This window comes from Mizuhopecten yessoensis, unplaced genomic scaffold, assembly GCF_002113885.1.
Source record: "Mizuhopecten yessoensis strain PY_sf001 unplaced genomic scaffold, ASM211388v2 scaffold11161, whole genome shotgun sequence".
NCBI classification, from domain to species: domain Eukaryota; kingdom Metazoa; phylum Mollusca; class Bivalvia; order Pectinida; family Pectinidae; genus Mizuhopecten; species Mizuhopecten yessoensis.
The window spans coordinates 1,186,874-1,199,167 of NW_018408910.1; the positions used below are offsets into that span (position 1 = coordinate 1,186,874).

Here is a 12,294-nt window from a genome sequence, read left to right on the forward strand (position 1 = left end):
AATATGTATTCTGTGGGCTCCCGAGACATCCAATTCAGAAATCAGCCGGCCCAACGCAAAATGGCATACACAAATAGATTCTTTCATATGTCAGTTTTGTCACATTTCTATAATTCTTTTTCTGTCTTTCATATGTCAGTTTTGTTCGATTTCCGTCTTTGTCCGTCACTGTCTAATTTTCTCTGTCCATCATATATGCGCTTATTCTAATAAATGACGTGATCTGTCGGATGATCGATTTGTTGATCTGATGGTCAAACTATTTTTCTCTCTCTCTGAGAACTGGTGTATAATGTATCTTGGCTTAATATAAACTCTTTTCTCTCTGACAGATCCCAAACTGTCTGCCGGTGTCCCCTATGCAAGATATATTTTATGTATCAAAGATTTTTTCTATCGATTTTGTAGATGTATGCTGCAATATTTTCTCTTGTCCATTTATCTTCTCGATGTAGTATAATGCGATGTTTCAGAGAGTCAGACAGGGTCTCATAGACATTCTATACATTATGGTTGATTTATACTGTATATGCCATGAATAGATTCCATAATTCTTCGATATAGTGGTTGACAACCTTTTTTTTCATTTTGCTCGTACTTTTATTTCCCTTGTTAGCTTGCTGTTTAATGGTTACCCATTCGAGCACCACGTTTTCAATGCATCACAGATGTGCGGTTCTTGTCCTTTATTGTTTTGCGAATGATTGCACTACAACTTTTAAACAGAAAGATTGCACACCTCTTAATTTCAGCAAGAGTTATGCAAAGTGTGTAGAAAATTGATCTAAACTTTGTTGTTGACTAGTAAGGTGACATTTTATACTCAGATTCTAGCTATTCACGTGTGATTTAATTTGTCTGATGAAGTTGGCTGAGAGCATCGATCTGTCACAGGTAAAAGAAATGTGAAAGTTTTAATAATAATCCTGTTTATGTTTACATGCACTTAAATATTTTATGTTTAATTCGCCAACTTGAAAAACCTATTTTGAGTAAATAATATTTGTGCACTCAATCCATGATTTTTTTTAACCACTAATGGATTTTTTAACTTACACTTTATACTTTAATTACTGCATACTTGGAAGTTTTTGCTGCAGTTTAAAGTTCGCCTTTTCCGCTGACCGTAATAAGGGCCAATTTATCACGACATACTATATATAGTAATAACATGTCAAGGGCCAAATTAACGATGCGCAAAAATAGATTCTACCAGTGAGCCGAGGACGAACGTTTCCCAGCATGCAGTAGTCCTCTAAAATCAAGGGAAAAAGTTAATGAAATGTTAAGAAACAAGGAGGCCCAGAGGGCCTGTATCCCTCACCTGGATATGTTTAAAGTACTTGATATGAGGTATAGATATATAGCACACCACAATAGGAACTGTATGTACATGTATATATGAAATTTCAGTAAGATCCATCCAGCATTTCTGGAGATATAGCGAGAACAAACTTCAAATGTCAAAATCTAAGATGACGGCCTGGTGCCCATCTTGTTTTAACGAATACACTATAATAGTAACAGGCACTACTAGACAACTTGATAGAGACAAAATTGGGATAAATACCATTATCTCCATTGTAGAAGAAGGATTTCAAAGGTTTTACCCCTATTGGGCCCAGCTCCCCTGCCCCAGTGGGGCCACACCCACTGTTTATACAAAATTGAAGGCACTAAGATGATCAGACCAAATTTAGCTAAAACCCACTAAGCCGTTCAGGACTAGTAGCCTTGTAAAGGAAAAGTTGATAGACGGAAGATGGCTAAACGGACGACAGACTCTGCGCCATGGCATAAGCTCACTTGCTCTTCGGGCATGTGAGCTAAAAAGGAAAAAAAGTCTTTTCAGCAAGGAGGGAAAATGATATAGGCGTTTTATTGAGGTTTTACTGTATAAGGAATGGTCAGGATACATATTGCAGTGCTCTTCTTACCTCATCAGTGACTTGACCACCAAATGTAACCCATGTCCCTGTGAACATAGAAAAAGAGAAACAGTTTGTTAAATACGGTATTCAAAACAAAATCGATACTCTTCACACATAAAAAGCTGAAAATGATATCCTTTTCTGTTGATAAATATTAATTTCATTTAATTTAGCACACACAAGTATGTTTATATGGTATGAAACTATGTTAATGTTTTCTGGTAACATATATAAATTCTTGTTGCTGATCATGAGATGCTTAAAAACTGTTAAAAGGTTATATTTAAGGTTTGAGGTTTGACAGCTGTTTGAGGAGACTGTTACGTGCCCTGTAACAAATCTTTGTCATTACACTATTCCGTCTTTGCGTATTGCAGAGTTATCTTCTCTTAGGAGCAGGTAATGATTGTTACGTCATTGGTTTGTGTGAGAAAATGACGTCGTTTTCTCAAAAATTGATGACGTTACTCTCACTAACAAGTGACGTAACAATCAATACCTGCTCCCAAGAGAAGATAACTCTGCAATACGCAAAGACGGAATAGCTACTCAATGAATAACTCATGGATCATGCCATGGATTATTTTAAGCCTTAAGGTAATGAATAATTAAGTCTGCTAGTATAGGCTTATTGCCTGTGCCTGATCGGTGTACATCTCTGGGTAGCATTTTTACTTGATTAGGGTACAGCTGTATACATATATACGAATACATGTAGATACATTCACTAATTAATTGACATTGTTGCAGACCTTTTTATTGGCACTACAGAAGCACTCACTTTGCTTCACAGATAGTTTTAAGTAATGTTTTCAAGGTATACTTAAATCTTACTGTGTCTTTCTTTCATCATAATCTATAACCTATTACTTTGGGAGTTTTATTTTAGTTTATTTAACACTTGGAAGTGAACGAGCTAAAATTAAACACACCGAAATTTCACAATGTCAAAAATATGTCATTGCAACATCTGGATTATAAATCTGAATTACCGACTTCTGTGAGCTACATTTTCCATGTTATATATATGCTAAACATAAAACTGTTTCAGATGAGATTAACATACTTCATTCTAACATAACACTTAAATTAAATAAAGGTATGTTTTCATCAGAGGGTGTCATAACTTTTCATTTTTTTCATATCCATTGATGTGTTACTTTTGTTTACAGCAGTAAGGGTAGACAGGTGGGTCCCTTTGTTTACAGCAGTAAGGGTAGACAGGTGGGTCCCTTTGTTTACAGCAGTAAGGGTAAACAGGTGGGTCACTTTGTTTTCAGCAGTAAGGGTAGACAGGTGGGTCACTTTGTTTACAGCAGTAAGGGGTAAACAGGTGGGTCACTTTGTTTCAGGCAGTAAGGGTAAACAGAGGTGGGTCACTTTGTTTACAGCAGTAAGGGTAAACAGGTGGGTCATTTTGTTTACAGCAGTAAGGGTAAACAGGTGGGTCACTTTGTTTCAGGCAGTAAGGGTAAACAGGTGGGTCACTTTGTTAACAGCAGTAAGGGTAGACAGGTGGGTCACTTTGTTTACAGCAGTAAGGGGTAAACAGGTGGGTCACTTTGTTTCAGGCAGTAAGGGTAGACAGGTGGGTCACTTTGTTTACAGCAGTAAGAGTAAACAGGTGGGTCACTTTGTTTACAGCAGTAAGGGTAAACAGGTGGGTCATTTTGTTTACAGCAGTAAGGGTAAACAGGTGGGTCACTTTGTTTCAGGCATGTGACGAAGGTTAAGGGTGAAATGCAGAATCCCTTATAGCCACCAGGAAAGTCAGTTCCTTTATTTGAATAAGATACATATTTTCCTAATGGCCTAATGATGCTTAAACACAAAATTTAAAGTGAAAGTTCTATATGAAATAATAAAGCAGCAGGTTGTTGGGGATATTTCCTTGTCATAGATCGAGGGGGAGGCCGGACAAAACTTCTAAACCAAGTAATCCAAATGTACATGTACTAGCTAGCTGGTAGTAGACAATTCACTTGATACAGGTCTACATGCATTTACAAACATCTCTCTGCATGTGGAAGACAAAAGCCTGTAGATCTGTTACAGAGCATGCAAGCACTACCGTTATTTACCGACACAAGTTCACACAAACCAATTTTGTTTTGCATGTGTTTACTTTGCAAACAGATTGTTTCTGAAATCTCTGATCAAAATATTGAAGCTTGTTTACTACAAACAGCCCGAGAAGACCTCAACCGGACTGTATGTCCCAAAGGAAAGTACTCATGAAGACCCTCAGTATGTACCATATGTAATACATAACCTGTACACACAAATCTGCTTTGCGTGGAAGATACAAAATTAAATGTAAAAGTGAGATATGATGTTTTCCATCAAATATGACCACTGTTGATAGGGGAATATTAAGGATGCAGAAAACATGTATTATTCAGAGAATTTGATGATGCTTGTCAGCCTTGTTTTTGAACGGTTCCTATTAGTTACTGGTAATGGATACAAAAGCCCCTTGGTAATACTGTTTATTGCTAAAAGCAATAGCAGGAGCGCGCTTGGTTCTTATAACACACCATCAATGTAGCTAATTATCTTTTTCAGGAATGATGGATAGTTATGCTCATAATCTCTTCTATATGCTAAATTTATAATTGGGGTGCAGTTTGGCAAGATTGAGAATCTGCATTCCGTCATCAACAAAACCATATAAAACTGGCAGAGAGTGATCAGTGTTTCGGGTGATAATGTTTGTACATGTACTTCCAATTTCTGTGTCATGATTGGGTCTTATGATTTCTGTGTTAAAAGTGTGTCCTTTCTTTCTCTGTGTGCTAACATTTTATACTTCTGGTATCAAATTAATGTGTGTAAAGGCTATAATACTACTGATATTTGTTTGTTAATAATTTGTACTTCTTATCTGTGTTAATGTAGTGTACATGTACTTCTGATCTCTTTGTGCTAATCTTGTGTACTTCTGATCTCTGTGTTGACAATGTGTACTTCTGATTTCTGTGTGTTGACAATGTATACTTCTGATCTCTGTGTGTTGACAATGTGTACTTCTGATCTCCGTGTGTGGATGTGTACTTGTGATCTCCGTGTGTTGATGTGTACTTCTGATCTTCTGATATCTGTGTGTTGACAATGTATACTTCTGATTTATGCGTGTTGACAATGTGTACTTCTGATCTCCGTGTTGATTATGTATACTTCTGATATCTGTGTGTTGATGTGTACCTCTGATCTCTGTGTGTTGACAATGTTTACTTCTGATCTCTGTGTGTTTATGTGTCCTTCTGCTCTCTGTGTGTTGATCTGTACTTCTCATCTCTGTGTGTTGATGTGTACTCCTGATCTCTGTGTGTTGATGTGTAGTTCTGATCTCTGTGTTTTGATGTGGACTTCTGATCTCTGTTTTTTGATGGGTACGTCTGATCTCTGTGTGTTGATGTGTACGTCTGATCTCTGTGTGTTGACAATGTTTACTTCTGATCTCTGTGTGTTGATATGTACTTCTGATCTCTGTGTGTTGACAATGTGTACTTCTGATCTCCGTGTTGATTATGTATACTTCTGATATCTGTGTGTTGACAATGTATACTTCTGATTTATGTGTGTTGACAATGTGTACTTCTGATATCTGTGTGTTGACAATGCATACTTCTGATCTCTGTGATCTGACAATGTGTACTTCTGACATAGAAGTCTGTGTGTTGACAATGTATACTTCTGATTTCTGTGTGTTGACAATGTGTACTTCTGATTTATTTGTGTTGACAATGTGTACTTCTGATTTCTGTGTGTTGACAATGCATAGTTCTGATCTATGTGTGTTGACAATGCACACTTCTGATCTGTGTGTGTTGACAATGCATACTTCTGATATATTTGTGTTGACAATGCATACTTCTGATCTCTGTGTGTTGACAATGTGTACTTCTGATCTCTGTGTGTTGATGTGTACTTCTGATCTCCTCGTGTTGATGTGTACTTCTGATCTCCTCGTGTTGATGTGTACTTCTGATCTCCTCGTGTTGATGTGTACTTCTGATCTCAATGCACACTTCTGATCTGTGTGTGTTGACAATGCATACTTCTGATCTATTTGTGTTGACAATGCATACTTCTGATCTCTGTGTGTTGACAATGCATACTTCTGATCTCTGTGTGTTGACAATGTATACTTCTGATTTCTGTGTGTTGACAATGTACACTTCTAATCTGTGTGTGTTGACAATGTGCACTTCTGATCTCCGTGTGTTGATGTGTACTTCTGATCTCCGTGTGTTGATGTGTCCTTCTGATCTCCTCGTGTTGATGTGTACTTCTGATCTCGGTGTGTTGATGTGTACTTCTGATCTCCGTGTGTTGATGTGTGCTTCTGATCTCTGTGTGTTGATGTGTACTTCTGATCTCCTCGTGTTGATGTGTACTTCTGATCTCCTCGTGTTTATGTGTACTTCTGATCTCGGTGTGTTGATGTGTACTTCTGATCTCCGTGTGGTGATGTGTACTTCTGATCTCCTCGTGTTGATGTGTATTTCAGATCTCAGTGTGTTGATGTGTACTTCTGATCCCCGTGTGTTGATGTGTACTTCTGATCTCCGCGTGTTGATGTGTACTTCTGATCTCCGTGTGTTGATGTCTACTTCTGATCTCTGTGTGTTGATGTGTACTTCTGATCTCCGTGTGTTGATGTGTCCTTCTGATCTCCTCGTGTTGATGTGTACTTCTGATCTCTGTGTGTTGATGTGTACTTCTGATCTCCTCGTGTTGATGTGTATTTCTGATCTCAGTGTGTTGATGTGTACTTCTGATCTCCGTGTGTTGATGTGTCCTTCTGATCTCCTCGTGTTGATGTGTACTTGTGATCTCCGTGTGTTGATGTGTACTTGTGATTTCCGTGTGTTGATGTGTACTTCTGATCTCCGGGTGTTGATGTGTACTTCTGCTCTCCGTGTGTAGATGTGTACTTCTGATCTTGTACTTCTGATCTCCTCGTGTTGATGTGTATTTCTGATCTCCGTGTGTTGATGTGTACTTGTGATTTCCGTGTGTTGATGTGTACTTCTGATCTCTCCTCGTGTTGATGTGTACTTCTGATCCCCTCGTGTTGATGTGTACTTCTGATCTCCGTGTGTTGGTGTGTACTTCTGATCTCCGTGTGTTGATGTTTACTTCTGATCTCCGTGTGTGGATGTGTACTTGTGATCTCCGTGTGTTGATGTGTACTTGTGATTTCCGTGTGTTGATGTGTACTTCTGATCTCTCCTCGTGTTGATGTGTACTTCTGATCTCATCGTGTTGATGTGTACTTCTGATCTCCGTGTGTAGATGTGTACTTCTGATCTCCTCGTGTTTATGTGTACTTCTGATCTCGGTGTGTTGATGTGTACTTCTGATCTCCGTGCGTGGATGTGTACTTCTGATCTCCGTGCGTTGATGTGTACTTCTGATCTCCGTGTGTAGATGCGTACTTCTGATCTCCTCGTGTTGATGTGTATTTCTGATCTCAGTGTGTTGATGTGTACTTCTGATATCAGTGTGTTGATGTGTACTTCTGATCTCCGTGCGTGGATGTGTACTTCTGATCTCCGTGCGTTGATGTGTACTTCTGATCTCCGTGTGTAGATGCGTACTTCTGATCTCCTCGTGTTGATGTGTATTTCTGATCTCAGTGTCTGTATACTTCTGATCTCTGTGTGTTGATGTGTACTTGTGATCTCCGTGTGCTGATGTGTACTTCTGATCTCCGTGTGTTGGTGTGTACTTCTGATCTCCGTGTGTTGATGTTTACTTCTGATCTCGTCGTGTGGATGTGTACTTGTGATCTCCGTGTGTTGATGTGTACTTGTGTTGACAATGTGTACTTCTGATTTCTGTGTGTTGACAATGTGTACTTCTGATCTATGTGTGTTGACAATTTGTACTTATGATCTATGTGTGTTGACAATGTGTACTTCTGATCTATGTGTGTTGACAATTTGTACTTATGATCTATGTGTGTTGACAATGTGTACTTCTGATCTCTGTGTGTTGATGTGTACTTCTAATCTCCGTGTGTTGATGTGTACTTCTGATCCCCGTGTGTTGATGTGTACTTCTGATCTCCGTGTGGTGATGTGTACTTCTGATCTCCGGGTGTTGATGTGTACTTCTGCTCTCCGTGTGTAGATGTGTACTTCTGATCTCCGTGTGTTGATGTGTGCTTCTGATCTCCGTGTGTTGATGTGTACGTCTGATCTCCTCGTGTTGATGTGTACTTCTGATCTCATCGTGTTGATGTGTACTTCTGATCTCCGTGTGGTGATGTGTACTTCTGATCTCCGGGTGTTGATGTGTACTTCTGATCTCCGTGTGATGTTATGTACTTCTGATCTCCGTGTGTTGATGTGTTCTTCTGATCTCCTCGTGTTGATGTGTACTTCTGACCTCCGTGTGTTGATGTGTACTTCTGATCTCTCCTCGTGTTGATGTGTACTTCTGATCTCATCGTGTTGATGTGTACTTCTGATCTCCGTGTGTGGATGTGTACTTGTGATCTCCGTGTGTTGATGTGTACTTGTGATCTCCGTGTGTTGACAAAGTGTACCTCTAACCTGTGTGTTGACAATTTGTACTTCTGATCTTTACCTACATTCTTTTTTATATTTTATATTTATTCTTAAAAAGGTGCATTAAATGTGCTTCCAGAAACTAGATAACATTCTCAATATTTCCAATTTTTTGGTATGTGGAACTTCTCAAAATACCACTAATAGCTCTGGCCTGTAAACACTGGTGGTTTACGGCCGTGAGGAATGCTGCAATGTTGATGATGGGAACAATTACATTACTGTAGGATGTACAAACACCCAGTAACACTGATATGAACTTACAGACACATTTCTGTGGACTTAAATCGTCTCGCTACCTCAACAAGTATAAATCATAAACATTACACAATAAACAGACAGCAGACAACCATGTGTTGGTTAGAAAAAGTCGTAAAACTGCCAACAAATCAGCTAGGCTGTGTGAGGGTCCCGTTTCCTGGGTAAAGTTAGTTACAGAAGAGATTTAACATCCAACATCATCAAGGAACATGATGTTGAGATTTGGATGTGTTATCTATGAAGATGTCAAAGGAAATGAATATTTGAAAAAAACACGAAATACATTGTTCATCATTTTTAAATATGGGGAAAAACACTTGTGATAACAAGTGGAATGCACATTAAACCTACAATAATTTTTGACTACCTGCAGATCCAGATTCAGAAGGTACCAATCTTTGTAACTGTATTATGGACATTTTAATTTTGCATAGCAAATCTGGTTGAGATTCATATGCACATGTAATTGGAATCTAGGGTTGGGATCTAAATTGTTTCCATATAATAACCTGAAAATAAATCCTTAGGGGCAGGGCTAGATCCTAGAGCTAATCCTGGCAGCATGCCTGCGTTCTTTTCTTCATGCCCAGTAAGCACAGAGATAATCCTGGAGGGGGGCCCCCATGGGTCCATTGACCCCTCAAAACTGAAATTAACCCCTCCATATGTTCCAATTTTCTGTTAATCTTACAATAAAGAATGGCCCCTCTTAATTTTGATATGGACTTAAAATTGCTGAAAATGGCCCACTGCTCTTAATTGCAGGATTTTCCCTGCAAGCATCTACAAGGTTGTTCATGTCGGAGATCTCAAATGTTATAACCCACCAACTGTGAGAAATGTTACTATTGGCCTTCATAATGTATCTAAGCATCATAGCTCTAGATCTAGACCTTATAGCTCTTTAGATAGTGTTGCTTGAAGATTTTAACAAATTTGAGTCTAATGAATGTGAAACTACAATGTATAAGACCCTAGGACTTTCAGTTTTCATGAAGCCAATATGTTAAAAAAAAGGATGGTGGATGCACGGTAGACGCTGCATGCACACTATACCATAAGCTCTGTGACGGTGACAAGCACTTCATTTAATAACTAATGTACGACAAGTATAATATCATATGGGTGCGCATGCTTGCACAGCAGATTATGTTTGCTAGCTTTTCCCTGAAACTCCACCTGTCAAGTAATCAATGTCATTACAGGTATGCTTCCAATATCAAATATGGTTTCTACAAATTGTAGTTGTATCTATATATATTCCGTCTTTGCGTATTGCAGAGTTATCTTCTCTTTAGAGCAGGTATTGATTGTTACGTCCTTTGTTTGTGAGAGTAACTTTGTTATTTTTTGAGAAAGCGGGATAATTTCCTCACACAACACAATGATGTAACAATCAATCCCTGCTCTCAAGAGAAGATAACTCTGCAATGCGCAAAGACGGAATAGATGTACCACTGATTAAATTACAGCTCAGACAGGTATTGGTGTGCAGGAACCTTGAGGATGGGCATTGTAATTAATCAAAGTTGATCTAGATTAACAGGTGAATGAGGTACACAGGTAATCAATACTTGTGATGTAACTGCTGTCTTCACCGACAACGTTGTACAATTATTGTAGTTGACTTCTACATCTATACTGGAGCATCATGCACTACTAAGGTAGACAACTCTCTTTTTTTAAATTTACTGGCTTTGATCTTAGAATATATCTTTGACAAATGTAACCTTCAAAGTTACCTTTCAGGAGAAGACTTGTATATAGGCACTGCCTGTTGTCTAATCCTTTTGTTAACACAATAAAATTTGTTGAAACCAAACCTTCAAAGTATAATGGTGCTACTGCAGTTTACCAACCATGTGATTGGTCAGTTGTTTATGTCTGAAACCAATCAAATGGCTGTTAGCCTTTTATCGCGTCAGTAAAAAAACATCAAAGGATACAGGGAAGTTATGGATATCGTCAGCATAACTCATGAATTTCAAAGATGCCCGCTGTGTGACCTTTGCAGATATAATTCTGCTGATGCTATATAACAGGGTTTGTCATTTGGGTCTTGATTCTCAGCCAGAGAATTTTCTGCACTGGTGAGTGACCTATATAGCTATATCCTCACCAACAAAAATAGGCTGCACAACCTTGGAACAATTCCGACCCGACCGGAAAGTAAATATAAATGCACGTATGTACTGCACACAGTGTTGCTGCATTTTTTTCAACAAATAACAAAGTTTTGTGTGTGGTGATTTTTAATTTTATGCAGTACTGTATAAAAAGCAAGTACTGTATAAAAAGCAGAGTCTTTCATGATAATCTGACATTCTAAACATAACAATCCATTTACATAAATTTATTCTGCATTTGAAAATTCCTCAAATTTCAAATGTTTACGTACCCAGAACTACAAAATTGTTCTTTCCCCACTTCGGCCTCTGGGAGTGAAATTTCCAAAAATACTCAGGATGACCAGCAAGATGTGCTATATCAATCACCTCTCCCTTCAGCGTTTAACAGGTCATCGAAACACGAGAATGCTGGCACAGACAAAGCCAATAGCTTTGGAATGATTAGGGTTATTTAAAGAGTTGTTGAAATGAACATGAAACCTCCTGACATTTAGAGGTAAAGACCCTCAAATGTAGGTCAGATTCCTTCTGTGTGTCTACGGTACCTTCTGTGTGTCTACGGTACCTTCTGTGTGTCTACGGTACCTTCTGTGTGTCTACGGTACCTTCTGTGTGTCTACGGTACCTTCTGTGTGTCTACGGTACCTTCTGTGTGTCTACGGTACCTTCTGTGTGTCTACGGTACCTTCTGTGTGTCTACGGTACCTTCTGTGTGTCTACGGTACCTTCTGTGTGTCTACGGTACCTTCTGTGTGTCTACGGTACCTATTTAGCCTATAAGGTTTAGTATCAACACCCCATCAACTGAAGGCAAGACTGCAAATGTCAGGCCTAATTGGAGTTCTTCAGGTCAGGAACAATCTTCCAGAATTTTGTTGTTATAATATCATTAGCTATGATGGTGATGTCATCAGGCAAAGAGCACCTGTTTCGTTAATTAAAGTCTCAATTAACAACAGTGTGTGAGAGTAACTCATTAATCCTATTGAAAATGAAGTGTAGATGCAAACATCAGATTGCATAGGTCTGATTCTTATAAGCTTGTAGACTGCTTTCTTTAATAATAATATACTTTGATTAGGTAGATTTTGCAAAATTTTACTAACCAGAGCTGTGTTTTCATAGTGATTTTCAAAAAAGCCCCGACATAAATCTAACACACTCGTGAAACATGATTACCCTCAGAGAAACAAAGAATCGTATTTTCCTACAGTAAGGGCAATAAAAGTATAAAGTCTACTTTGAAGAGCACCTCTAAGCCCTCGGAGAGAACCTGTATATAAAGATCACCTGCCTGGGGTGGCGGTATATGAAATAATTTGAATCCTGCCTAAGGAACTACCTGTAGAAACATGAACAGTTATGTTACAATCATTGCCCAACCTATCTTTG

The 12,294-nt window shown here is 38.6% G+C and overlaps 1 protein-coding gene across 7 annotated transcripts in view; it reads right to left on the bottom strand.

The window, feature by feature from the left end:
- Positions 1-12,294, bottom strand: part of LOC110467141 (voltage-gated potassium channel subunit beta-2-like) — a 79,857-nt gene that overhangs the window by 35,841 nt on the left and 31,722 nt on the right. For all 7 annotated transcript variants that reach the window (XR_002464816.1, XM_021524084.1, XM_021524083.1 and 4 more), the window contains exon 4: positions 1,938-1,975. Coding sequence is in view for 6 of the 7 variants with exons in the window: in XM_021524084.1 (XP_021379759.1) it covers positions 1,938-1,975 (38 nt within the window). In the remaining variant the exon portion in view is untranslated. The remainder of the gene's footprint in view (positions 1-1,937; positions 1,976-12,294) is intronic.